The 15,052-nt window shown below is 50.4% G+C and overlaps 1 protein-coding gene across 11 annotated transcripts in view; it reads right to left on the bottom strand.

Annotated features, from left to right (window-relative positions):
- Positions 1–14,807, bottom strand: part of satb1b (SATB homeobox 1b) — a 48,851-nt gene extending 34,044 nt beyond the window's left edge. For 4 of the 11 annotated variants that reach the window (XM_078094605.1, XM_078094602.1, XM_078094600.1 and 1 more), the window contains exons 1-3: positions 14,328–14,807; positions 2,760–2,998; positions 173–349 (exon numbers count right to left, since the gene is read on the bottom strand). In XM_078094605.1, coding sequence (XP_077950731.1) covers positions 173–349; positions 2,760–2,973 — 391 coding nt within the window. In that variant the 5' untranslated portion in view covers positions 2,974–2,998; positions 14,328–14,807. Of the gene's footprint in view, positions 1–172; positions 350–2,759; positions 2,999–4,154; positions 4,684–4,743; positions 5,427–14,327 lie in introns of those variants that run through there. The other 7 variants (XM_078094607.1, XM_078094604.1, XM_078094601.1 and 4 more) reach the window with 4 other exon arrangements.
- Between the last annotated feature and the right edge of the window lie 245 nt (positions 14,808–15,052).

Below are 15,052 nucleotides of genomic sequence, written 5' to 3' on the forward strand. Positions count from 1 at the left end.
CGGCTCCCTGAGTGTGTATGAAAATATACCATACAAGTGTGTGTCTGTGCTACTGTTACATGCACAACACAGAAATGTAAACACTTTAATGTGCACGCCTGCGCATTTAGACCCTGAGTGAAGAAGACGAGCGCTGAGGGCCGGGGGGCGGGGGGGGGGCGCGGCCGCTCACCTTTGGCCTGGGCCGCCGAGCTGTGGGAGTAACCCAGCGACAGCAGCGCCATCTCGATGAGCTGGTTGAAGAGCATGTCCTTGCGCACCAGGACGAACTCGGCGTGCTCCTCCTTGCTGTCGAAGTCCATGGGGTTCTCGTAGTGCTCCACCACGCAGAACACGGGCAGCATGTTGCCTGGGGAACACGGAGGCGCCAGTCAGAGGGCCCAACAACAACAACAACAACAACAGGGTTCACATTTCTTCCCTTGCAAACTCCGACCTCCGGCATGATTCTGCGTGCCCGCCAGGGGGGGACGAGATCCGTTCTCGCCGCCTGTGCGATTGAGTTACACTTGAGGTTGCGCGCCGAGGGGTTATGAGTGGCGTGATTAGATTGCTGCTGAGTGGAAGTAGTGCACGGAAACGAACCAGCGGATGGGTTTGGACCCGCGGCGTTGTTCGTCTTTTATGGGACGACTTTCCCATCCGAGCAGTCAAGACTCCCGGGCTGCACAGGAACCTGCCCAGTTCCTTCAGTCTTTTCTTCTCGCAGGTTTTAATATCTCGGCGCTGCTGCGTTGACGGGGTTTGTGGAGTTTAATAGGCGATGCGTGACGGAGAGCGTCGACCTTTTAGCTCGGCGTGAACAGCGGCCACAGAAATCCTTCCACTCGTACGTCTCCTTCTGCCACAATTACCTGCTTGTTCTTGGATCAAAGATTCTCCTTCTGCCTGCCAACCAAAAACCATCTTCCCATGATGCACTGCTTCGAATCCCTTTCCACCTTTGCGCCCTGAGGTCTACTTGTCTGTGTCAACAGTGGCTCTGCTGTTGAGTGGAATGAGCGATCCTTGTCCAAAGACTGCCGAACGCTCCGCAAATATCACCTGATAAACCAGTTTCATCTTAAAATAACGTCCCCCGCAACGCAAGAAGGTTTAAGGGCGTTGGGACCACGTGGCCTTTTCAAAAGTCTCAGTTTGAAAATCTGAAATGCCGTTACACAGCGTCCACAGCTCGCTGTCCGACGTGAATCCCGCGCTGCTCACGAGGTGCCGCCCCCCCGCTCACCTGAACGTGCACATTTATCGCCCTCGCCAACCCAAACCATCGAATATTTTTCCCGATCGCTGGCATTCCACAAGATGCACACAGGCCTGGCAAAACAATCAATAAGCCCACAGATGCCAGGGAATGTGCTGAAAGAGCTGCTTTTCTCCCCCCGCCCCACCCGCCTCACCCGCCCCCCTCCCCCTGATTTTAATAGATAAAGATCTAACAATAAAGACTGCTGTGTAGGTTCATTTGGGGGATCAATACCAGCTTTGTTTGCAGGGAGCCCAGAGAGGGCAGCGGTAAATATTGTTTCGGGCTCCGACACAATGCCCGCTGTGAGCCCTCGGCCTCGCTCCACCCGTGGAAGAAACTCGGGGCGAGAGGGAGGGCGGCGAGGAGGCCCCCCCGGGGGGGGAATCGGGGCGTCGCGGGAGGCCGAGGGAAGCGGGCGATGATGGGAGGGGCAGGAGAGTGAAGCTCTCTCAGCTGGAGGGCGGCGCGCAGATTAAAGGAGCGAAGGAGAGAAACGGCCCATCGGAGGACGCTCACGCAGCCACATTCCAAGAGTTTCCCCGAGTCCCTCTCGCCCAAAGGAACGCCGAGCAGCCAAACAAACAAACAGAGGAGCTGCCAAGCGCTATTACAACACCGAAACCTGTCGCTTTTAAACTCATTTTCCAACCCGCCAAGAAAGAAACAAACAACAACATAATCATAAAAAATAAAAGCTTCATATTAGTTTGGATCGCTTAGCGTTCTTTTAACAGACGACACCAGTTTTCATTAAAAAGATATGTCATAATCCCAAAGTAAAGGCTGCCTTTAAACAAGTGCGGCTCTTAAGAGGGACGAAAGTTTCCCCTTAATAAACAAATGTCGGGGCGGTGACGCAGGAACAAATCTCCCCGTGCTCTTATAGCAGCTATTGTCTGGGCAAATGAGTGGGAGAGCGTGTGTGTGTGTGTGTGTGTGTGTTTTCGCTGAGAGAACCAAAGACACATTGTGGTAAAAAGGTTTAAGAGTTTTAGAGAGTGTGCAGGGCTTGTTGGTGGGTGGAAGGTGGTGTGTGTGGGAGGTGGGGGGGGGGCTATTTAGATTGCATTTAAATAGCTTTCCTCTATTTACGTGGTTTATTCTTCTCGAATTCACGCACACGCAGAGTCAGTTCAGCTATATCCGTTTCATAATTAGTCTGTACCCACTAAATAGTTACACATTTCAGTGCTGCGAATTAACCAGCCAATCTTTTCTCAATTAATCAATAGTCTATAAAATGCAAAAAAGAAATTTTGCTCCGTTTTGCCCCCAGAGGGTTCCACTTTCTGTCACATGAGACAAGGAAAAGCACATTTGAGAAGCGGAGGGAACAGCGAGTGGATCTACCAATGCATTCATCCGCTAAGCTCTTCTTCTGCATCAGAAGTAGAATCCCAGACAAAGACTTCGAGCTGACTCCTCCGTCCAAGAAACGGTGCGATAAAACTCCCAAACTGACGGTCACGTGAGACGCGAGGACGATCGGCAAAACATCACATTTCATTCTCACCTCTCTTGTGGCAGGTCTTCAGCAGGTGGCCGGTGGGTTTGTACGGGACGCCGGCTAGTTTGGCCCCCGTGCTGCCCAGCCTGGCCCGGCCCAGGGGGCTGCCGTTCTGCTCCAGCCGGGGCAGCTTGGCCGGCGGGGCCTTGGCCTCCGCCATGCTGTTGACCAGGTCGGAGTTCTCCTTGCCCAGGCACGCCTCGCTGAGATGGTCCATCATTCTCAGCGCCTCTGCTCACTCTCACCTAGGGGGGGGGAGGGGGGAGACACACAGCGATGGACTCAGTGGTCGGCGGAAAGACAAAAGAATCAGCACACACAAATATCCTTTGTGTCGGTGTCACCGACAAGCTCAGACGTGATGGGACGTTTTTATAGAGCCCCCCCCCAAAGAAATAAGTGCTTTAAGTAATTGAAATCTGAGAACCGGCCCGTTACAGCGACGACTGTCAATCCGCTTCAGTCACGGCGTCAGCGGGCCGCGGTGACGTTTTCGTGCCGCTTGTAATGCTCCCATTTTTTAAGCATGTATTATGTATGACCGTACCACTGGAGATTCCCCGCGCAAGAGGGAGGGGGTGGGGGGGTGGGCAAACAAGACCCGGTTTTTGGTGCACCGGAATGATTCCACTTGAACGGATACAGGGCAGCTCAAGGAAAAAGGGGGTCTGCTGCTGACGGGGCGCGCGCTCAGATCGGGGAGGAAAAAGAGAAAAAGAGGTCATTCGGGGGTCGAGTCACCGTGACGCGCGCACACACACACGCACACACACACACGCACACACACACACACACACACACACACACACACACACACACACAATCACTCCGACTTGACAGGTGAGAACTTTTGTTTTTAGATGTTCCCAGATGCGGAGCGATGATCATGGGGAAAAAATGAGTTTGTGCATTGGCGGAGGGGCAGTGGGCCGCTTTAGGGAAACCACAAAGCTGCTGTAGGAGAAAGATGGAGCAGGTGGGGTTCAAAGCGCGGACACACAGCTCATTTATTCATCTCCTGACGAGTCCGACCCGGGTTCTGCACACGCCGATCAACAGGAGCTGGAATGTTGATGTCAAAGAGTGGAAAAAAATAGGGGCAAAATCAACTCCCCCCACCCCCACATTCTCCCCCACCCCAAGCAAAAGATCACAATCTGCACCCCCCCTCTATTGAAAACATGCAATGAGGCAAATAATTCCCCACAAATAAAGGGGCAATACGGAATCCACTATACTATATAATACTGGATCCACGTCAGGATTTTAAAATAAACACACACACACACACACACAGGAGCAATAGTTTAAGTTGACACTTCGCCCCCCCCCTCTCCCCCTAAATGGGGGGTTAAAAGGGGAGGAGGAGGGCAAGTCAAGTGAAAAATCTTCCAAACCAACCTGAACCGCAGCACTGGGGCACCGGGGAGCATAAAACACCGGCCGGAAAACACGTCTTCTCCAAGTTTGGCCAGCGTAAAAAAAAACAACCCCAAAAAGAACAGAAAAAAGCCCAAACAACTCCCTCTTCCCGTTCTCTCTCCCTGCGGGTCTCCCCCTCTTTCTCTCCCCCTTTACGTGTGCATGACAGCGGACGGCTGTCTAGAAAATACTCGCGTTAAAAGAGGCGGCGCGGGTCTGCGGGAGAGAGGCGACCGGCTCGAGATGGACCGCGATGGGCGAACATTGGTGCCGCCGCCGCCGCCGCCTCCATCAACGAGCGACGCGACGGGGGGACGCGAACCGACGCGCACAAAACAGCTCAACGCTCCGGGGGAGGGGGAGGAGAGGAGGGGAGGGGGGGGGGGGGGGGGGCCGAGCTCGAGCCCACCGCCGGTGCGCGATACTAACAACCCGAATAACCCACTGTGGGACCTCGCTGTCGCGCGCGCGCGGGGTCGACGTGGAGACGACGTGCGGACAGTCGCGCAAATGAAAGCGAGAGAGGGGGGAGGAGAGGGAGGGGAGGGGGTAAAAAGTGCGCGTTTACTTTCCGTGCGTCGAGCGTCAGCGATGAGGCGCCGCCGTGGAGGCATCGGGAAGCTGCCCCGCGGTAGTAGTGGGAGGAGGTGTCCTGTCGGTCGGGGATCGGCGTCCGGACGGAGCTCCTCTTTCTCTCTGTCTCCCTCTCTTGTCTCTCCCTCTCTCTCTCCCTCCCCACTCTCTCTCTCTCTCACACTCTCGCCCCGTCTCTCCCCCTCTGTCCCCATTAAATTATTAGTTGTATTGACTCATCACTCCCCCCTCTCTCCTCTCCTCTCCTCTCCTCGCTGCTGCCGCCGCTTGTGCTCTCCCCCTTTTTCTCTCCTCATTTCGAATGGCGTGGAAAAAGGGGGGGAGGAGGGGAGGGGAAGCGGGTTGGATGGTGTTAGGAAAAATAAATTACAAAATAATAAATTACAAAAATAAGTGTGTCGGACGGGTGGTGTGTGTGTGTGTCTGAGGAAGAAATAATCCCTAAGAAATAATAATAATTTTAAAAAGAAACAGGAGGACTGTTCCGCATCTTTCGGAAGAAAGTCCCAGCGGAGACAAATACGAGTGGAGAAAGTGGACGGGGAGAGAAACCGCACACACCGACTCACAAAAACACAAACACAACGCAACAACACGCACTGAGAGGAGGATCAGCGGCGCGGTTTCCGGGTGCGCGCAAGAATTTCTAATCAGCTTGATTAGAGTGAGGCGGTCCTGCATTTATTACCGGCTAACGCACAGATGCTCGCCCTCTGTCACGCACACACACACACACACACACACACACACACACAGCAAGACAGACGTCCTATATATATATATATATATATATATATATATATATATATATATATATATATATATATTATATTTTAGCTCAATAAGTAGTTTTTATTTGACTACACATTTTACATTAGTTATTTGTGACTTTAAAGTTAAGCTGAACTTTTTGACCTCAAGTCATTTCTGAGATTCAATTAAATTACTAAATGACTGATGAACTCAAATGAATCCCAGAATACATGATTCATTTACAGAACAGCTTTTACATGTATTACAAAACAGGAAAAAACTCCAGTGACTTTTATAAGATGTTTCATTTGCAATGAGACGTCTCTCCTAAAATTCTTTTTTTTAAACTATTTACAGTTTGTTTTGCTCAACTTGTCAATTGGAATCAACACAACAAATTACAGATCTTAAAGTTTAAAAAGTGCTATGGCTGTGTCTGTGTGTGTGTGTGTGCGTGGCTTAATTATTATACAATAAATGCAACATGAACATTTTTATCTTGCAAAGACCACATCATAATTCACACTTTAAAATGTATGAGCCTTAAAGTGGGAAGTCTCTCTTATTCTGCACACTAAAGTTGGAGAAGTCCATCTCTGCTGCACTCAAGTTGTCTATGTACTTATTGCGTTCTACATATAACTCTAAAAATAACCATTCTACAAAAGGCGGGTTATTTCCCCCTCGTTTACCTATAACGTAGGTTTAGTGTACCACTTTTTTCTGGTCTGAAAACAATAAAAAGCAAAGATGGCCGACATCGCCCATCTCACAAACCCCGCCTCCGTTGCGCCAAACTGGATTCTACTCAAATACGAGGCGATCCAACCTCCGTCGTGTCAACAAAACCCTGAGCGGTGAGAGCGAGGGACGCGCTGAGGTAAGGAAGGAAAAGGAGTTTAGAGAAAACGGCGTTTGCAGAGATGGAGTCTCTGAACCCTCCGCTGCTGCCGGGCCTTGTCGCCCTCGAGCAAACTGCAAAAATATCACAAGGGGTAATCTCTGTTGATATTGTCAATAAAGGACCCGACATGGTGTTTGCGCTTAAGGCGGTTGTATAAGTACTGGCCGGGCTGATACCAGGTGGACACACACACACACACACACACACACACACGCACAAAAGCAACAACAAATGCGCCGATGCCGAGGTGTCGATATGTTTGCGCCTTTCCATTTTGAGAGGGGAGCGTAGAGAGGCACGTCTGTCCAGGTTGCATTAGAACAAAAACAGGAAACCAGCAGACGACAGGAAGTGTGTGCGCCAGAGGTTCGTCGAGCCCTGAAGGTCAGGCGCGTGTGAAACGCTGCATGATGCTGCTTACCAACTCACCTTTTCTCAGCGTGTGTGTGTGTGTGTGTGACTGTGAGACGACCCATCGAAGATGGGTGAGATTTAAAGAAGACGCTCTCGGCTCGGCACTGGAGTTCCTTTTAAAAAAAACAACAACAACACTGCTGCAAGTGTAACACAACAAAGGGCCCGTCGGGGACGGCGCGGCGGCGCGCTGCATCACCACGTCGCCCGTGTTGCGGCGCAGCTACACACACTTCAACTCATTCAACCCTGCAGTTGTGACACCAAACCCGGCTCTCCGCCCACTCCTTCGGTGTCTTAAGTTTGCTCATTTAGGTAAATAAAAAAAACACTTGCGCCGAAAAAAAAGCTGTATTCATATAATCGCCCCCGAAGCCTTGAACGGAAACATACAATGTGAAACTCTCAGACCCGAGGTGGAACAACGTCTTGCAATATTGACACCTTGTTCGCCTTGGGGTGTGAGGTTTTTGAGGGGGCGGCTACATTTTTGAAAAAAAAAGAGTCCCACACCCACGTTCTTTATGTAATTGGTTTTAAATATATATATATAACAGGAAATGGACTAAGAGCAAGACCCCCCTCCCCCCCACCCGCCCGCCTCTGACAGGTTGGAATTCACGAGCCGAGGCCGCTGCACAGATTCAGCGATCAGTTGTTGTCTGAACCGTTGTCGGGTTTCAGTGGTTAAATGCTACGTGTAAGAATAAAAAGGGCCCCGACGGGGGACTAATTGCTGCATTCATTCCGACACCAGATATCATTCCGCTTCAGAAAAATGTGACAATCGTTCCCACAAAGTCGCCCGACGCGTGAAAGTAAAAGTCACGAGTCACGTTGGCGTGACGGTGCAGCTTTAGCCGTGTTCGTCTTCTAGAAGGAATTCCTTATTGAGAATTATTCAATAGATTGTTCTCCTTCACTGTGCTACGTAGTGGGAGGCTGCAGCCCCCCCCCCCCTCCTCCCTCACACACACACACACACACACACCTCCTCAGCAGATCCCTGCGCATCACCTGCACGCCGTCGTCGACTGCGCAGCCTTCTGCATGCTGACGTGTTGCAGCTACACGGTGCTTTTCGGTGTGCGTGCGCGCGTCTGCTTCTTTTTCTTCCTCGGGCCGCAGTTAGAAGCGTTCGGGGGGGGGACAAAAAAACAGAAACAGGAGCGACGGCGAAAGCAAAGCCATTGTCGGCAAATGCTCCTTTTTTTTTTCGATCTGGCGTGACGCAAGCAGCCGCAGTCATTTCCACTGTGATTGCCGGGCTCCATCAGAGAGCATCGATAACCCCTGCCAGGCCTTGGCACCGCCAACAGGTGCCGGCGCTGCCAGATAGGTTGGCACCGGCGCGGCTGCGAAAAACCCTCTGACATCCAGAAGGGCACAGATTTGCACTGAATGCACCACTGAATCAACACTGCTGATTATCAATTAACATATAGCGTTTTGTATCGCACAGAAAAGAAGGGTTTGTATTTATCTCTTTTTTTTTCACACCGCTTATAAACACTAACCGTGTGCCGGCGTAACCGCGCGCCGAATACAGATTTAGCTCCGTTCAAGGTGGGATTTTACAAGCGCACCTTCGTGTCGGGAGAGACAGACACAGGGAGCAATTGTTCAGGCAGCGTTTTGTGCCTGTTGGCTGCGTCTGTGCAGGAAACATGAGGAAAAAACAACGAGGAACATGAGAGGCTGGATGTTAAAAAACGCAACAAAAGACGCCCCCTGTTTAGATGTCAGGAGTCGTGGCGTCGCACCGCAGATGGATTTCACCTCGGCCGCGTGTGTTGCCACAGGTACCGTGTGTTTACGCCATAACACGCTTATCGGAGCCATCGCGCCCGGCCCGCTGCTCCGCAGAACGCCGTGTTTGTGTCTCGGGAGGAATTAAACGGCGTCTTTCTTTAAAAAACGGACACCAATAATCAACACACAAAAAGGGGGAGTGGAGGGGGGGAGGGAGGCAGGGGGAGGGCTCGACGTGGAGATGGATCCTCGTGGAGTGAGTCAGGCGGAAGCCGGCGCCATCGCGTAGGTGTTGTGACGTCTTCATGCTCGCCACTTGTGATGCTTCTAATGGGCATTAATAGGATTATTTGGATTACTAATACAAATTAGTCTGTGCAGACAGTCGGGGGGGGGTGGGAGGGGGGGGGGGGGTGAAAGAGCTGTCACCGGCTCCACTTTGAGCTCCTTTCTGCGGGTGTCTCCCACAAAGACAACGTAAACATAATAGTATTATTAGAGGCTCCAAAGGGATTTAATAATGCGTCTGGAAACGTGTCGAAACGCGCCGGTGTGCGCGGGAGGAACCTCGGCGAGACGCGGCCGGTGACACGAGCGGGAGGACGTGTAAAGCAGACGCGCGCCCCAACCAGCGGGAGGAGACGGAATCCGTCTGTTGTCTAAACAGAAGCAAAAGAGTTGACGCGAAAGTATTTTAGTATTTTTTTTTCCCTTGCCCTTTATGACTGCAGCGAGGCTTCTGCCCGTCGCCCCGTTGGCACTTTGTAGGTCACTATGTGGTGAAATAAGTTTCCAAATGTGTTACAGGCTCCAGATTTCAACCGGCACACAAAAGGAGAAGCAATCAAATCACGTGATTTCTTCAACCGCAGCGTGTCACCCTCTCGCCCCCTGAAGTCTCACTTCGCTCTCTTGTCTTCTCAGAAATGCAATCGCTCGCTTTTCTTTTAAGGCGACCGATCTCCCGGCGCAACTGTTGCACAAAAAGCATCGCCTCTGCGTGGAGTTCAGGGGCCGTGGGGGCCGGGGGCCGGTTTGCTCAACCAGTCGTTACGAGGTAAGCACACATATTCCACCACCGCCGCGTCCTCCCGATCAAACCCTCACACATCACCCGCAGAGTGAGGCGATTTCTGCATTTCTCATATGTCCGCGCCCCTCCCGCCTGGTGAGGGGCGGGTGTGGGGGGGGCTGTAATGAACTGAGCGTTGACTCCTAAGTGTTTAATTGTTTTATAATCACATGAAGTCGACAGAAATAGAAGCGGCGTGGTCTGCTGGCGGAAAGGCCTCCGAAGGAAAGAGGCCTTTTTTTTTTTTAAAAAAAGAGTGATTTAATTTTTCTCCCCTCTCACATCTCCCCACTCTCGACGCCCCCCCCCCACCCACCGCCCGGCAGTGTTCGGCCCGAGCGCGATGCGACTCCCACGCAGGCGCGCGGCCACGTCGGCGAGGCCTCCGCAGCGGGTCGACGCGGAGCCGGCTCGGTGTTCAGGGTTCGGTCTGTGTTGTTCTCAGGGGAGCGAAGCTTCAGAAGTGCGTCCCTCGCCCAACGCCTCGCACCCTCGCTGCCTTTTATCAAATTATAAAACCAATCAGGGGCAGAACAACGGACGGGCAACAGAAGCAGGTTTTTAAAGATAATTCACTTTTATGTCGCTGGACTCGTGTGTCATCACATGACTCAAATAATTAAACCCCTAATTTCTGCCTCGTGGAATGCAACAAATAAGTTGGAAAACAGTGGCGTTGTGTGTGTGCGTGTGTGTGTGTGTGTGTGTGTGTGTGAGAGAGGGAGGGAGATGCTGCAGGGGCATCTGTGGCGCAGGAGGCGAGAAAGGTGAAGGGCACGGCGGCCTCGGCCCTGTGGGGAGTTCTGGGAGGGTGTTAAAAAGAGACGGAGGCAGGTGACGGTGTTACTCGCCCCAGTGTGCGAGAAGCTTAGACGAAAGGAGTGATGGGATGTGAGCATGCTGGGGGGGGAGGCCTTAATATGGAGGCTTAGGCAGAAGTATTGAATGCGAGGTGCAGACATAAGGATGCGGTTCTTTATCTACATATTTTCCTTTGCATATTTAATCCCTTGTCAAAGGATGCATCATCCATCCTCTGACGAACAAAACAGTTGATAAGGCGAGTGTGTGTGTGTGCGTGTGTGTGCGTGTGTGTGAGAGAGACTCAGACAGAGAATACAGTATCTGTTGAAATTGTTTCATTGGAGTACGTGGGTGGGTATTAACAACCTGATCTTAGCGGGATGCGCTTTCCTCTAAATCGCTCTCTTTTTGTCTTCCCGCCGAACAAAGGATTGAGAAAACCTTCACAGATTGGATGAAGACAAGCATCGGAACACAACAATGAATTTATTTTCCACAAACATGAGATGAGACGTGTAATAATGTGATATCGTGAAAACTTAAAACTTAGATATATGTTGCTCGCTTGAATTATATCTGCCCGGGTAGCATGAAGCAGGCTAAATAACGAGACGGGGGGCTTGAACATAAGGGGGGGGGCGTCATTTTGTTAAAAAAAGAAAAAGCGTGACAAAACCAACATGACGGACTTGTGTCTTTTTCTTTTTTTTTTATCTCCCGGGGAAGGACACGCCAGCCCTTTCTAGGCCGAGCGGGCTGATTGTCAGGACCCTTAAACAATGTGACGCTTTTATCACTAAGCCAAGGAATCTGGATCAAGTGTAAAGCGTTATGCCGGGATAAATGCAGTTAAACATGCCGGGACAACATTACCCCCCCTCCCTCCCGCTCCTCCTCCACCCTCTCTTTAAATTTTATAAAGAACTTTCCGTAATGACCAAATGAGCTGTAACTCCCAAATCTCACCCAGGGTGGTACGTCTGTAACTGCAGGAGAAAATGTCCTCGCCCTGGAATGCAGCAGTTCTCATTAACATCTCTTTTTTTTTCTTTTTTTTTTTACTAACCAGTTGCGACATGTCACCCGAAAAAACAAAACAAAACACCAAAAAAAAAAAAAAAGGCAAAGAAAGGCTGGGAATCGCTGTTATCGCTCTCCTCTATTAGCAGTCCCAACACAGCGGTTGCATCCAGAGGAGAGGTGGGCGGAATCCCCGAAGAGCCACACATTAAAAAAAAAACCAGACAGGCCTCTTATTTACTGGCGACAGTCTAATAAATACATTTGCTGGCAGCTAAACAGGTATTTACTCTGCTCCCTGCCACAGGTATAATTTCACTGTTTGCTGAGCTGTTATTTCGCTACAGAGATAATTATCGAGGTGGTAAAGAAAGACGATTAATGGTGTTAGCCGAGGTATCAGTCTCGGCAAAGTGAGGCGCAGCCCTGCTCTAAACTCCCGGCACACAGCAGCCAGCTTTTTCCATCTTTTTAATAACCTGCATCTTTTGCTGCGAGGAATTCAAAACATACAAACAAACAACGAAAAAAAAAAGCTTTTTCTTTCTCCTGTCGGCAAACAACAAAATGCGACAATTCTGTTTATTTTCATTTGGATTTAAATGGAAGTGACGGAGCGGTCCACGTATCACGTCGCAGTGGCCCCCGTGCAGCCAAAACAAACCGCAGCCCTCTCAGCCCCGCAGCCCTCTAATTGGACTCTCGGGTGGGGGGGGGTTGTCACGGGGGCAAATTTAGTTTGTACGACAACCTGGATTTAACGCAGCGGCCGTGTGGTACTCAACTGATCCCCAGGAGGGGGTCACAGGTCACACCACGTAGTACAGTGCCCCCCCCCACCCACCCACCTCCGCTAAGGGATTTGAAAGTGAGAGATCCCTTGGTGTCTGTGACCCCTCGCGAGCAGACATCCTGCTCCTACAGCACCACAGTGAATGCAGCGAGCGCTGGTTTCGATCAGTTGTAGTGAAAACCAAACCAAGTCCCTCAGGTGTGGGGGGGCAGATGAGGGGGGGGAAATCATGAGTGCAACAGGGTCAAACCTGTAAGTTAGAAGAAGCGACGTAGAGGGTTTTTTCCGAGATGCCTGATGGTTGTTGTAAGAAGCGTGAACACAACATTCAAAGGGATTAATTACACACCAATAAGGTACGACAGATGTTTTTCAGAGGCTTTTCTGCTGGATGTGTGAGTGTGACCTGCCATCCAGGCCGATCCTACGAAGTTTACATGGAGACATTTGTGGCAAACATGCTGACAGCGGATCGGTGAAAGAGACAGTTTTTTTTGCCAATTTGTATTATTATTATTAGTGATTTAAAAAAAAATTCTAATGAGGACTCAGAGCCGGGGAGTAAAACCGAGAAGTTCCGTTGACGCTCTGGTCTTCGTCTGAGGACTTTTGCAAGAAGTGAGACGGAGACAGAAAAAGGGGCCGTGTGTCCTCGCTGTCAGAGGCGCTGAGCCGATTGGCCACAGGTCGTCGGACCGCCGCCGACCTCCGGGGATTAACAGGAGAAGACGCGGGGCTCATTGGGCCGTTACCTGCTTTCATTTAACCCCCCTCCCCTCCATCAATGCTGAGGTGCCACGATTGACCCCGAGATGGAACGCGAGCAGCACAACCAGATGACACCGCATGATTATGATCGAGTGTTTGATTTAATGCTTCGGATTGTATTTGGGATTTTCCTGTCCTTTTTTTATAAAAGCACCGAGGCAACATTTGCAAAGACAATCTTCCAAAAAGATGCAAAATCTACAATACAAACTCTGGTATATACATAAATGTGTGTGTACACAAAAAAAAAAATATATATATATAAATCCAGAGTTACTGGCCATGCTGGTGGGTGAAATGTCAGCTATTTTCTAAAGGAGCAGAAAGTGAAGCCTTTAGAAACCTGCAAACCACAGAACATCAGTGCCCACGCAGTTTTTAGATGGCAACAGATATTCTCATAACTGCTCTCTATCTCTCACACACACGCACACGTCTAGTTGTACCTGAAATTACTTTATCAGCACTGTGACAAAAGCCACAAGATAGACCAGCCGGTATTACTGTGCCTACTGTGTATCATCACGTCCATCTGACTGCCTCACACCAAGTCAAGCAGAGAGAAAATAAATACATTCTTTAACTCTTTGCTTCCCTGTTGCCCTGTCTTTAAACTCTATTATTATGTCCTTTTTTTACGGTAACGCTTTGTTTTTTTAAAAGAGTTCCACAAAGTCCTTCCTGCTGACGCAGTAAAAGTGTTGAAGCAGCCTGACACGTGAATAAATGATGTAATTGCCTAATTAAAAAGTAGTAAAAGAAGATGGGCAGTTCAGCTTTCAACACACACTTAATTCTAATGAGTTAAAAAATATATATATATATAAATAAAGATTTATTTTTTTTAAATGTCCTAACTAACAAGATGCCAGAATAATCGGAGGGATAAATAACAGTCCGGCGCGGGCAGCGTCACGTATCGCCCCCCCGGTGCGCGCGGGATAAGTTGTTAAACGAATTAGTGGAGATGGATGTACTTAACCCCGCGAAAATCACGAGTGCTTTGCTCCGTCCGGCCTGTTTCTGCACGTTTAAAATTAGATGGCAAAAAAGAAAGTTCTAGATGCGTGCGTTTGTATTTACCATTAAGCACGGCATTCATAGCCGGTGTATAAATATTAAATCCTAGCAGCCACTTTTGGTCCGCGTGGGTTTTAAGTGATTTCGGAAGACAGCTCTGCAAATTGCTTTCATTTTGTTTGTCTAATTCCGACGAGATGCGGTCTGTTTTCCGCTGCCGGGTCACCTACAAGGTGAGAGAGAAGAGACGGCTCGTACCTTTAAAGTCAGCAGTCGGCCGACCTCTTGTTTTCCATCAAAAGTTGAGCGACCTCTTGACTCCGCTCCGCGACGACAGATCCCCCCCAAAAAGAAGGGAAAAAAATAGACAACTGCTCTGTGGGAGGAAACACAGTTTTTGGGGCCTTTTTAAAAAATATAAAAGTCAAAAGTCCCGTGGATGAAGAGTTTGGGTGAGGAAGGGGAGGAACAGAAAGAGAGAGCGCGCGAGCGAGCGGGAGAGAGAGAGAGAGAGTCGTCTCGTAGAAACCGCACGAGCTGAGGTTGAAGTTTGGGGGGGAGGAGGGGGGCGGAGGAAGAGGAGGGAGGGTGAGAGAGTGTGAAAGAGCGAGAGAGAGAGAGAGGGAGAGAGAGATGCGCACACGGCGGATGGAGCGCAGTAAATGCGAGCAACCGTGCGCTGCGGGCGGCGGAGGTGAAGTAGCGCGTCGGAGAGGAGAGCGCGGCGGCATGTGAGCCGGGCGGAGAGGAGGGGGCGGCAGGTAAACGAACCGCCCCTCCCCGTTTCTGATGCGCGAATCGATGATTTGCCAGCTGTGGCGCAGCTTGTCTCATTGCCCCACTTTGCTTTTTTTCTTTTGCTTCTTCTTCTTCTTCTTCTTCTTTTTTTTATACAGCCGCTCCTCTCCGACGCGCTGCTCTCCGGGGACACCGAGGGAGAGAGAGAGAGAGGGGGGGGGGGGGAGTGAGGGAGGGGGTCAGTG

Source organism: Gasterosteus aculeatus, chromosome 20 (assembly GCF_964276395.1).
Source record: "Gasterosteus aculeatus chromosome 20, fGasAcu3.hap1.1, whole genome shotgun sequence".
In the NCBI taxonomy this organism is placed as follows: Eukaryota; Metazoa; Chordata; class Actinopteri; order Perciformes; family Gasterosteidae; genus Gasterosteus; species Gasterosteus aculeatus.